Source organism: Macaca nemestrina, chromosome 9 (assembly GCF_043159975.1).
Source record: "Macaca nemestrina isolate mMacNem1 chromosome 9, mMacNem.hap1, whole genome shotgun sequence".
NCBI classification, from domain to species: Eukaryota; Metazoa; Chordata; class Mammalia; order Primates; family Cercopithecidae; genus Macaca; species Macaca nemestrina.
Window position 1 is genome coordinate 8,023,198 of NC_092133.1, and position 10,890 is coordinate 8,034,087.

Sequence of the window (10,890 nt, forward strand, 5' to 3'; positions counted from 1 at the left end):
TTTAAACCTACTGAAACTAAAATCGAGTTAAATGTATTTGCTCCCTGTAATTTGTGAAGATTGAAACGATCTGGTTGAATAGTGCTCAATATGTGGGAACACACAGCAAGAGGGAAGACGTAATTTATCAAGTTACAGATCTTATTATCCATTTATCTATCTATTTTCCTGAAAATAGACATGCCACAATTACATCTATAGCCTTATTTTATTCTTTGATAGATACAATAAGCACAAAAATAAATAAGCAATAAGAAGAAACAAGGATGTAAGAGATAAAAAGGACAATCCAGTCCATTCTCTTTTCTAAAAGTTTTATAACATGAATATGGACTAAGTTTCAGGAATTTTATCGGGAAAATCTTAAAGGGATATTTTACGCCTAACAATCTGACTAAAAGTTATGAAAAAGGTTAGAACTTAAATTACAAACAGGCCTCTGAATCTCTGTATTTTATAGGTATTTCCTACATATCTAAAGTTAAAAATATACTATATCTCTATATAACACTCACCACTTTAAGGAGATAATCAGTATTAATAAACATATCAGTAAACTATTATAAAATATTTTGATTTAATAAAAAAGTCTGATCTACCCACTTATAACAGCTCTTGTAAATTCTATTGTGAAAAACTAAAAAGTATTTCTCCCACTCCATAAACTGATAGAAGTCTTTTTTCCCTCATTATATAAGCTGACAGAATATTTCTTATTCCTGTTCTTTTTTTTTTAACAAGATGTTAAAAAAGGCTTTGTCTTTCTAAGGGAGTTTCTAGAATTAGCATTTAAGTACTAACCTGACTGGAAGCACTGGGATCTTCAGAAACTGAAGAAGGCATTTCGAAGGGAGCGGGCCATGAAGCCCCTTCCGAATCATTTGTCTGATCTGAACTGGACGATTCCTGCTGTTCTGCGGTAGATGAGACAGGCTGAGCGGCTCCATCACCATTGATACTGGCCAAACCAGAAATAAAAAAGGATCACTGTTACTAAAGTTAACTTTATGCAACAGTCTACCCGTTTATAAAAACTACAATCTGTAATTAAGCATACATCTCGTAAAAAAGAAATATGAAATAAATGTTAACAGTATCATAGGGGCCAAACAAATTATTATTTGTATAAGCTTCAAACTAAATTTTAGATCAGAATTCCCTTTTTCTCTTTAGAGAAATAAGTAGCCGAGTACCTGTAATATAAGAACTTGGAAAGAATTGCCTTTTGATACCAGTGCTCCTTGCTCTTTTTCTTCCTCTGCCACTTCTGGTCAATTAGTCTTTGATAAAACTCTTTCAACCATGTCCAGTCACCAGTCTGGATAACATGAGATACATATTATTAATACAACACACATAGTTGAAACAATGTTCCTTAGTACTATCTTACAGAAAAGTCTCCTTTTATTTTTTGAATATGGTTTCATAAACACAAATTCATTAAAATCTTATCTTTCTGGGTCAACGCAGACCACATTTCTTTTGTTTTTTGTTTCCTAAAGGAAACCCATCTTCCCCCTCTCCTAACAGTCTGGGAGAGGTAAGTCTTCTCTATAACATGTTCTTTAGCAGCTGGAGAAGGTCTCACTTTGCACACTATATTGAAATGATCTGTGTGTTTATAACCCCAAACAATGAACTGCTAAGGAGCAAGGCCTGTGATTTGTTCACTGTCATATCCCAGTGCCTAGGCTCATACTCACATGATGAACTAAACTGTGGTCTTTTCAAAGGAAAAAAACACTTATTTTAAATGTCATTTAAATCACCATAGCTTAATTTTCTTTATCAAAGCACTGTAGGAATATTCTTTAAAGATTGACTATGAACTATTTCTTGCCAGCCCAAGAAAAGTACAGATATGGAGGGTAATCCTTGAGAAGCTGCAACAATGTTATGTTTTTCAAAAGTATCCATTCTCAACATGTGGGAAAAACAGTCCTTACCAACATACAATTTGAGAATCTAAGCTAAAGAGCATCAATTAATTCTAATAACTACAGACATGTGTCATTTAACAATGGGGATATAGCCTACTCCGGCCTAGGTCATATGGTATAGCCTATTGTTCCCGGGCTACAAATCTGTACATGTGACTGTACTGAATATCACAGGCAATGGTAACACAGTGGTAAGTATTTGTGTATCTAAACATTGCAAATACAGTAAAAATACAGTATATTATAATCTTATGGGACCACCGGTATATGCAGTCCATCGCTGACTGAAACGTTATTATGGGTACATGACTGTATTTATTCAGAGGAACAGCTTCTAATATTTTTCACATTTTCCAGTAGCCATGTTTCATGAGAATCTGCTTAAGGGAGACATTAAAGGATTTTTAAAAATATTAAACTAGTCCCTTAAATTTCACAGATTTTTCACAACTTTCTTCATTGGCTTCATCTGTTTTCTTGTAAGAAAGAATCTGGCTATTGGAATCAATAAAATAATTTTCTTCACCATTCTCATTCTCTTCTTTTTTCTTCATTCAAGCTTTTCTATCTTCAGCAAAACTTTCAGTTTCTCGATTGTTGAAGCACTCAACTACATTTCCGCTTTGGCCATTCTCTGAAACAAAATCATATTTCTAGTGCTCTTAAGCTGTTAATGTTTTGCTGGATTTTTTCACAAAAGCATTACCTGAGATGATCTCATAAAGAGTTCTTGAATATCTAGCTCATCTAGTAAGAGAGTCCTTCCTATGCGGTGTACTGCCATGCTCACGTGCGACTTGCTGTAGGGAATTTTCAGGAGTTTTTTTATGTTCTTAAAAAATTAAGAGAAAAAAATAGTTGAGAAAGACTGTTTTAGTGTGATTTGCAATCTTTTAAATTTTAGCTTCATTCATTTTAAAGCATAATAAATCTTGTTTCCTTAAGGTTATACAAACAGAACTTTAAACCAAGAGCTACACGCAAACACACAGAGGATGGAGCGTTCAAACCAGAATCACGTAGACTTTATGAGTCACACTATGTCAGTGACAGTCGAACATTTATTTTTAAATTTTTTTTTTGAGATGGAGTCTCGCTCTGTCGCACAGGCTGGAGTGCAGTGGCGCGATCTGGGCTCACGGCAAGCTCCGCCTCCCGGGTTTACGCCATTCTCCTGCCTCAGCCTCCCGAGTAGCTGGGACTACAGGCGCCCTGCCACCTCGCCCGACTAGTTATTTTGTATTTTTTAGTAGAGACGGGGTTTCACCGTGTTAGCCAGGATGGTCTCGATCTCCTGACCTCGTGATCCGCCCGTCTCGGCCTCCCAAAGTGCTGGGATTACAGGCTTGAGCCACTGTGCCCTGCCCAAACATTTATTTTTACATGATAGGATTTCTTAAAGTTAAGGGTGGATACGTCACACTGTTATGCTGACCCAGGCTTCTAGCATATCAGATCAAAGCCAATAACGATCAATAGATTTTACTAGAAATATCATTTGTAACTCAATTGGTAACATATACAGAATAATCCCAAACACTATAATCAGTTTCAATTACTATCATTAAAATATAACCATCAGTATTATTACCACTGCCAGTGTTTGGGGATTATTCCTTCCTCTTTAAATAAAAATGTGGTAAACAATGATACTTTAATAACAAAAAAGATATTCAATAATCAGATAAGTTTTGTCTTATTTCATCACTAATTTCTCAAGACTTGCAAATTTATATCATGCAAAACACAGCATGGTATAAAACACCTATCACAAAACACCCCCAAAATTACACTTACTTCAGAGTCAGAGACAACATCCACATCATTTCCCACTGAATCAATAAAGTCGTATGCCATGCCAAAGCTACCAAAGAGATAAAACGACACCGGTTATAAGGTCATGCTCGTAATCATGCAAGTAGAATTTAATAACAATACTTCATTGCTTCTAGGATACACATTTTCCACATTTTAACAACTCTGAAACCAGGATGCGTATCACCATCACAGCTGGCAAGTTTTTTCTTCTTAGTGGCACTAAAATCATGCTGTGTCTGAGAGTCAATGGCATCTTAGATTTGATAAGACATGGTAATAATCATTAGAAGCATCCAGTAGGAAATATTTCAAATAAAAACAATTATTTTATTTTTGTAATCACAAAACCCAAAGTCTCCAAGGGAAAATAGTTCAAAACTTTATTCTTTTTAGGTGGAGAGATAAGAAAAACAGAAACATGTACTAGGATTTTACTTTCTGAGATTGTGTTTCTAGTGATATACAATACCTCTTTTTAAAAATATACATGAAAAAAATGCACCTGACACCAATTCAGCCACAAAAGGAAATGGAAAAAAACTGTTAATTGAGCAGCCAACTGATGCCACGTACCACCTGAGGCACATCTATAGTCTATAAGCCTGAAAGGTACCCAACATCGCCATGTTCCAATTACTAAAAGGCAGAGTCAGGACACTTACCAAGGACTGCCTAATGGCAAAGCATGCTTTGTGATTTACTGTATGCTTGAGTCAAATTATTTCACCCTTCTCAGCTTCCGTTTTCTCAGGTGCAAAATAATTAACAGTGCCTATCTCAAAGAGTTGTTGTGAGAATTAAATAAGCATATAAAATACTTGGCACGGCATTTGTATAGAGTTAATATAATTATTCAAATTTCCTCGCAACATTTAATTATGTTGACAAATCATAATTAAGCCATTCTTTTAAAAAATGATATCTGGGATATTCCCAACTTTTTGCTCCTATAAATGATGCTACACACAAACGTATTTTTGCAAATATAACTTTTATTTTCTGAGGCTTTAGGATAATTTCCAAACTACCAGCTCATAAAGTATTAGTGTATTTGTGCCCCTTGCTACAAGTTACATGGAAATATTTTAGATTGAGTGGCTGAGAAGGGGGAAGAAGAAAAGAGAACCCCACACATTAAATGGCCTACAATATGGACATTAGTACATTTTTCTCTATAGGACCTCAGGCTACTCTCTCAACTTTAAATACCATCAGCAGAATTTCTGGTGCCAAAGTTAAGGTGTAGGTCACCCAACATGCTGGGTTTTTAAATCTGGCTTTTCCAGATCAACCTGCCACCATTTAATGAAAAACTCCACAGGAAAGATGAAGTAATGTTCAAGGTTTTCCTCCTCATGCACCAAGCTGATCCTTTATATTCATATATTCAAAAGGTATGCAAATTGGCTAAAATAAAAGGGCTGATTGAACTTTGGCGGTCAAAACTCATCTTTGCTAATAACGTGATGCAGACTTGAAAGAAGCATATGCAATTGATATTGTATGTACATCTTCATATTGTAACATCATCTATTATCAGAATAAAAAGCCTTTGAAAATCAAATGTGATCTTTCTCTAAAGAGAAATCTCGACAAGTTAATGGGCATTACAAACTGAATTTAAAAGCAAATAAGAGTTTTAAGTGAGGGTGGAGGGGCAGGTAAAAATGCCACTGATTAATATTTACCTTGAAAATGGCTTGCTTTTCTTGCTGCTGCCAAGAATGGTAGTTCCTGCCGGCCCTAGTTTGGCACTCTCTCGTAACCAGTTGGCAGGTGGGAGTTTCAAGTCTGTTTTCTCTTCAAGGCGTGCAAATGCTGTTCGAGGAGGGGCAGAAGAGTATTTCACCACAGCTCGGCTCTTCACTTCATTGCCTCCAAGAAATAAAGCTGATCCCTAATTAACACATTGGGTGAAACTTTAATGCAAATTACTAGGAACGAAAAATCTCACCTTCATAAAAAAGAAAACAAGGACCTGTCACACCAGGCTTCACAAGGAACGGATGCCACATGTTACTAACAGCACTTAATAAATTTGAGCATAAACGCTAACATTTATTTAGTTCTTTTACACCAACTTCAAAGAAAAAAGATGAGTCAAGGAGTATGATGGTCATGGTTATCAGCTAGAAAATGGACCACCTACTCTACCTTTTAAAATTTATTCATATAATGTGGAGAAGCAGAAACCAAGGAGACTCAATGGTAACATGTTAACTAAATGCAAACTTCAATAAAGTCTATTTTCAGTATCGAAGATGTATTTTAATTCTTTTTTTTTTTTTTTTAATTTTTGAGAAGTAGTCTCGCTTTGTTGCCCAGGCTGGAGTGCAGCGGAGCAATCATGGCTCACTGCAACCTGGGCAACCTGGGCTTAAGCCATTCTCCTGCCTCAGCGTCCCTAGTAGCTGGAATTACAAGCTTGCACTACCACGCCCGGCTAATTTTTGTATTTTTAGTAGAGACAGGGTTTTGCCATGTTGGCCAGGCTGGTCTCGAACTCCCCGACCTCAGGTGATCCACCCACCTCGGCCTTCCAAAGTGCTGAGATTACAGGCGTGAGCCACCGCGCCGGGCCAAAGATGTATTTTAATTTTAATAACACATCATTCATAAAGTAGTGTGGTAGAATATTTGGGCCTTTTTTTGTTTTAATGCAAATATTTAGTAATTGATGCATCGGTTCATGCATGTATGCATGGTTCAAATAGTCTTGAGTCTCTAACTTCATAGCAAGGCATGGGGGGTTCGTTCCTCACAACCTGCACCTGCACACTCCCAAAGCAAGTTCAGTGTCGGGGTTCAATATTCTAACCTTTCACGCAGTCCCTTTTCTGCCTGGCAAACATTTTACACCTTTTGTGAATTAGTTCGGTCTCATTCTCGGCGAGTCACTGCCTGGCACCGTTTCTTCCCTCCTGCTTTGCACGACTGTGCCACGTTTTGGAACCACATATTTACAAGAACCCTCCTTGAGAGCAGAGATCGTATCTAACTCACCTGTCGGCTACCAGGACTGCTTTTAATACGAACACCTGCCGAAAGGAACACGGACTTCCACTCCCTGTTTTGGGGGTGTCAGGGAAACATGGAGAAGCCTCCAGAATCTGCCGGGAACCGTGGCATCCCTCCCCGGTGGAGCGGATCCTCGGCTCCCGCATCCCTGGCAGGTGCCACTCCGCGGAGGACTCACCTGTGCAGAAGGTTCCTCGGATTCTCCCTGGGACAGGAGGCTGAGCCCTCCTCGAGCGGCGGCCCCCGCCGGCGGACCCTCTGCTCCGGCCTCCTTGGGATCCCCCATCACTTCGATCCAGGTCAGGCGACACGAAGGGGGAGCGGAGCAGCGGCAACAGCCACCCGGGCCCAAAACAGGGCAAGCGCCAGACACGCTCCGCGGACCGCACTTCCGGTCTCTGCCAGGAAGAAGTAGCTGTGACTCCACATTAAATCTCGCGATCTTTGTCCCATAGGCCCGGCCCCGCCTCCCGCTGCGGGTCCCACCTTCGCGGCCAGGGCGGGAATTGTAGTGCGCCTGCGCTTGTCCGAACCTCTTCGGGAGACTGCTTCTCGCGGTATCTGACTCCTAGGTTCCGCCCCCTGCACGCCGCTCGCGGGATCTGACGCTCAGGCTCCGCCCCCTGCACGTCTTTGTTGGCAAACAGTTCTGGGGGTGGTGCGCGCTTGCAGGTAGTCTGCGCGTGGGAGGGGACGTGCAGCCCTCTGCGCTACCGTTGGCTCCGGTTACGTGAATTAGTGAGGGCTTCGCACTTCTTCCCCAGGCTTCAGTGTCACCTCTTTTCACACGGGCACCCCGAGGGCCCGGACTGGAAAAGCGAGCCTGCCATCTCAAGACTGGGCGCCCCTGCCCGCCTCTTAGTGCCCGTGTGGCTCCATCCTGGGTGTGGGAGCGGCGGGGCTTCCGGGGAGGACGCTGGGACGCGCGGACGAGGCTCCCGGTTTAGGGAATGGGTGGCTTTCGGAGGCTCCTGGGGGCCCGGCATGCCCGCTGCTTGCGGGGCGTCCCAGGCTGTGCAGGATCCCTGAGACGCTGCACCTGGGGCCTCATAACGCGTATGTTTTCATTCGGGCGCTCTGGGTGGGCCTGAGACTTGGCGTTTCTCACAGGTTCCCAGGAGGTTCCTTGGAGTAGCCAGGAGGTGGAGAAATAGCCCGGGCCGTTTGCAAGCTTTGAAGGTCCAGGCTCTCTTACTTTCCCACTCTTCAATGTCATCTCAAACTGTCAAACGCAGCCACATCCATCATACATGTTTTGTAGTAAAAGTGTTTTGTTGTGCCGTAGGATGCAGAAAGTGTTTTTAAAAATTAACTTGGTTCCTGCAGTTTGGCTATCTCAATTTGTAATTCACATTTGGCTGTGATAACTCACTGTCCTGTCCGTTTTCAGGAATGCTCCTGATGAGCAAGCATTCAACTCACAAATTGCTTTCAAATGTAACAAAACAATTTTATGAATTAAATGTAACAAGCCAGGCGTGGTGACTCAACGGCTGTAATCCCTGCACTTTGGGAGGCCGAGGTGGGCAGATCACCCGAGGTCAGATCGAGACCGCCTGACCAACAGGGTGAAAACCCATCTCTACTAAAAATACAAAAATTAGCCAGGTGTGGTGGTGGGCGCCTTTAATCCCAGCTACTAGGGAGGCTGAGGCAGGGAGGCTTGAACCCAGGAGGCGGAGCTTGCAGTGAGCTGAGATTGCACCACTGCACTCCAGCCTGGGCGACACAGCAAGACTCCGTCTCAAAAAAAAAAAAAAAAAAAAAAAAGCCAATGTGCAATATGATCTTAATTTTAAAAAGTCTCCATTTCTGTGTCTGTGTCCACAAAAACAGATCTGAGTCGTGAAATGAAGTGATTTAAATTTATTCTTTAATATTTTCTTTTCCTATTTTTATTTGTGATTATTATAATATGTAATTTTGTTAAGCTTTTACACACATACATAATTCAGCTTGTGGTAATCTTTAAATTCTGTTGTTTTATTGTGTAATTCTATCTTTGTAAGAAAGAAATAGCAGTGATTCTTTTCTCAGGATTCAAATATTTTGCATGCTTCTTGAGAAGTGAGTGCCTAGACACGTGTTGATGATGCTTAGTGGGAAAACGTGCTGAAATAGCCCGTGAAAAGGCAAAGTATGAAACAGAACCAGGAACTCAGCACAGAAAAAGAGGTTGGCAGCACACAGAGGATAATGGGAGCTCTAAGGGTGACCAGGGACCCTTGGGACTGACTGTGGAGGAAAACCTGAGTCAGGGCTGGGTCTCCAGCAGCCACACACAGGACCAGGATTACAGTACTGTAATTTAGTTCGTAAAGGAGCAAGATTGCTGGGGGCTGGAGCAATTGGGCACATCTGGGTTACATAAAATTTATATATGCGTCTTGCTCTAAGAGCTTATTAATTTTTTCTTTTTCCCTAGTCAAACACTTTTACATGCTGCTGGAGCTCATAGTGGTCAGGAAAATTTTTTAAAATAGGTGAGAAACCCACTTTTACATGGTGTAGTGTTTTTTAAAAAGTTATTGTCACTTTTTAATATAGGAGGTTGGAATATTTTGTGGGAAAACATGGAGGATAAGTCATTACTCTTAGAATTTCAAGTTTTCAGACACTAATTGATTTTCATTTTTATATTGTACCAGTGTCTGCCTGTTTCCTCCATCCCTGTCCTCCTGCCCCAGGGCCCCACTTGGGATGTACCCCGTCAACCGTGGCCTGCTCTGCCTTGTCTGTGTAGTTATCCTGGCTCTTGCAACTACCCATGGCTCTCACGTGTTTACCTGCCTCTTCAGTGCCTGATGCTCTAGCTACTAAGAGTGTCTGTTGAATGAATGAGCAGTGTGCTTGTTTGCTGCTCCAGCTACTTGTTCCATAGCTCCACGTTTGCTGGTGCTTTCCTCTGCCTAAAATACCTTTTCCTTCCTCACCTGGCTTCTCTCCTGACACCTCCACCTCCTTACCCCTCAGGGTTCCTTCCTTTGTTCCAGTCGCTTGTATTGCTTTATCCTGCACTTGTCACATTATAGAAAAATTACCTGTTTGTATCTGCCTCCCTTCCCGACTGTGAGCTCCTCAAAGGCTGGAGTCCCGTCTGATCACTGACACCAGGCACAGCACAAGCCGACAGAACTGTTTCAGCCCTTAGGCAACGGAGGGAAAATGACTGGGGCTGACGGGCTTTTAAAATGCTCATCAAAATGTTTGAGACATAAAAACAATATTGTTGGCTCCAAAATATTTTTTTTAATCTGCAAAATCAAAGCTAAAAATGTTTAATGAAGTAGCTCTGAAATACTGCAATGTCGATGTCATTAATTATTAAAGGTCGTATTGACATACAGTTTGTTCCATTCTAAAACAGTTTGTAGATAGACTTTCTCAGTTAGCAAAAATCCTCCCAGCAGGCAATGATTTCTGAGAAAAATCCCAGTCATTTGTAAGTTCAGGTAGTTATTTGTATAGTTTCCAAAACGTTATAGCAAGACAATTTTAAGTTAGGCAAATGTGGTTGGGGCTCCTGCCAGAAGAACAAGTGGCCAGGATGCTCACGGTTCTTATCTAGCCTCACGGGCAGAGCATGCCAAACTTGAAAACCTCTCAACTCAGGGACCATTTGGGGAATATGCTTTTCAGTTTGCCATGGGCGCTTCCACAACCTAATGTCTTACCCGTCACCAGCCTCATTTGTTTACTTTCTGGATCTTAGAAAGTTTTGAATTTCTGGCTCCTGATCCTAGACTTTTAGAGCTGAAAGAGATTTGAGGTCATCTGAGCCAATCTCTTGCCTCTTTAGATGAGAGCAATGCAGTCCAGAAAGGAGAATAGGATCGACTTGTTGAACATCATACAAAGGTAGTTACAAAGTTAGGACTAGTACCCAGGTCTCCTACCTTAGCTTTCTAAAAAGTCAAATAGTAGACATAGGCCAGTGGATTTGAAGTTGTCTCATAATCACCTGAGGAACTTGTTAAGCAAACAGATCCTCCAGCCACCTCCAGAATCTAGTATCTCTGGGGTAGTGCTGATTAGTGTACATTTTTACTGCAATTGTTAAGTTTCTGACAACCTTGCCCTGTAGATTATACCTTTGGATAGTGGTCTCCAAAGA

General features: G+C 41.1%; 1 protein-coding gene across 2 annotated transcripts in view; it reads right to left on the bottom strand.

The window, feature by feature from the left end:
- LOC105470348 (erythroid differentiation regulatory factor 1) overlaps nucleotides 1–7,315 on the bottom strand; it is a 45,769-nt gene extending 38,454 nt beyond the window's left edge. The window contains exons 1-6 of one of the 2 annotated variants that reach the window (XM_011722231.2): nucleotides 6,955–7,315; nucleotides 5,447–5,655; nucleotides 3,738–3,804; nucleotides 2,647–2,772; nucleotides 1,194–1,318; nucleotides 802–958 (exon numbers count right to left, since the gene is read on the bottom strand). In XM_011722231.2, the coding sequence (XP_011720533.2) occupies nucleotides 802–958; nucleotides 1,194–1,318; nucleotides 2,647–2,772; nucleotides 3,738–3,804; nucleotides 5,447–5,655; nucleotides 6,955–7,062 (792 nt within the window). In that variant the 5' untranslated portion in view covers nucleotides 7,063–7,315. The remainder of the gene's footprint in view (nucleotides 1–801; nucleotides 959–1,193; nucleotides 1,319–2,646; nucleotides 2,773–3,737; nucleotides 3,805–5,446; nucleotides 5,656–6,954) is intronic. The other variant, XM_011722222.2, reaches the window with a different exon arrangement.
- Between the last annotated feature and the right edge of the window lie 3,575 nt (nucleotides 7,316–10,890).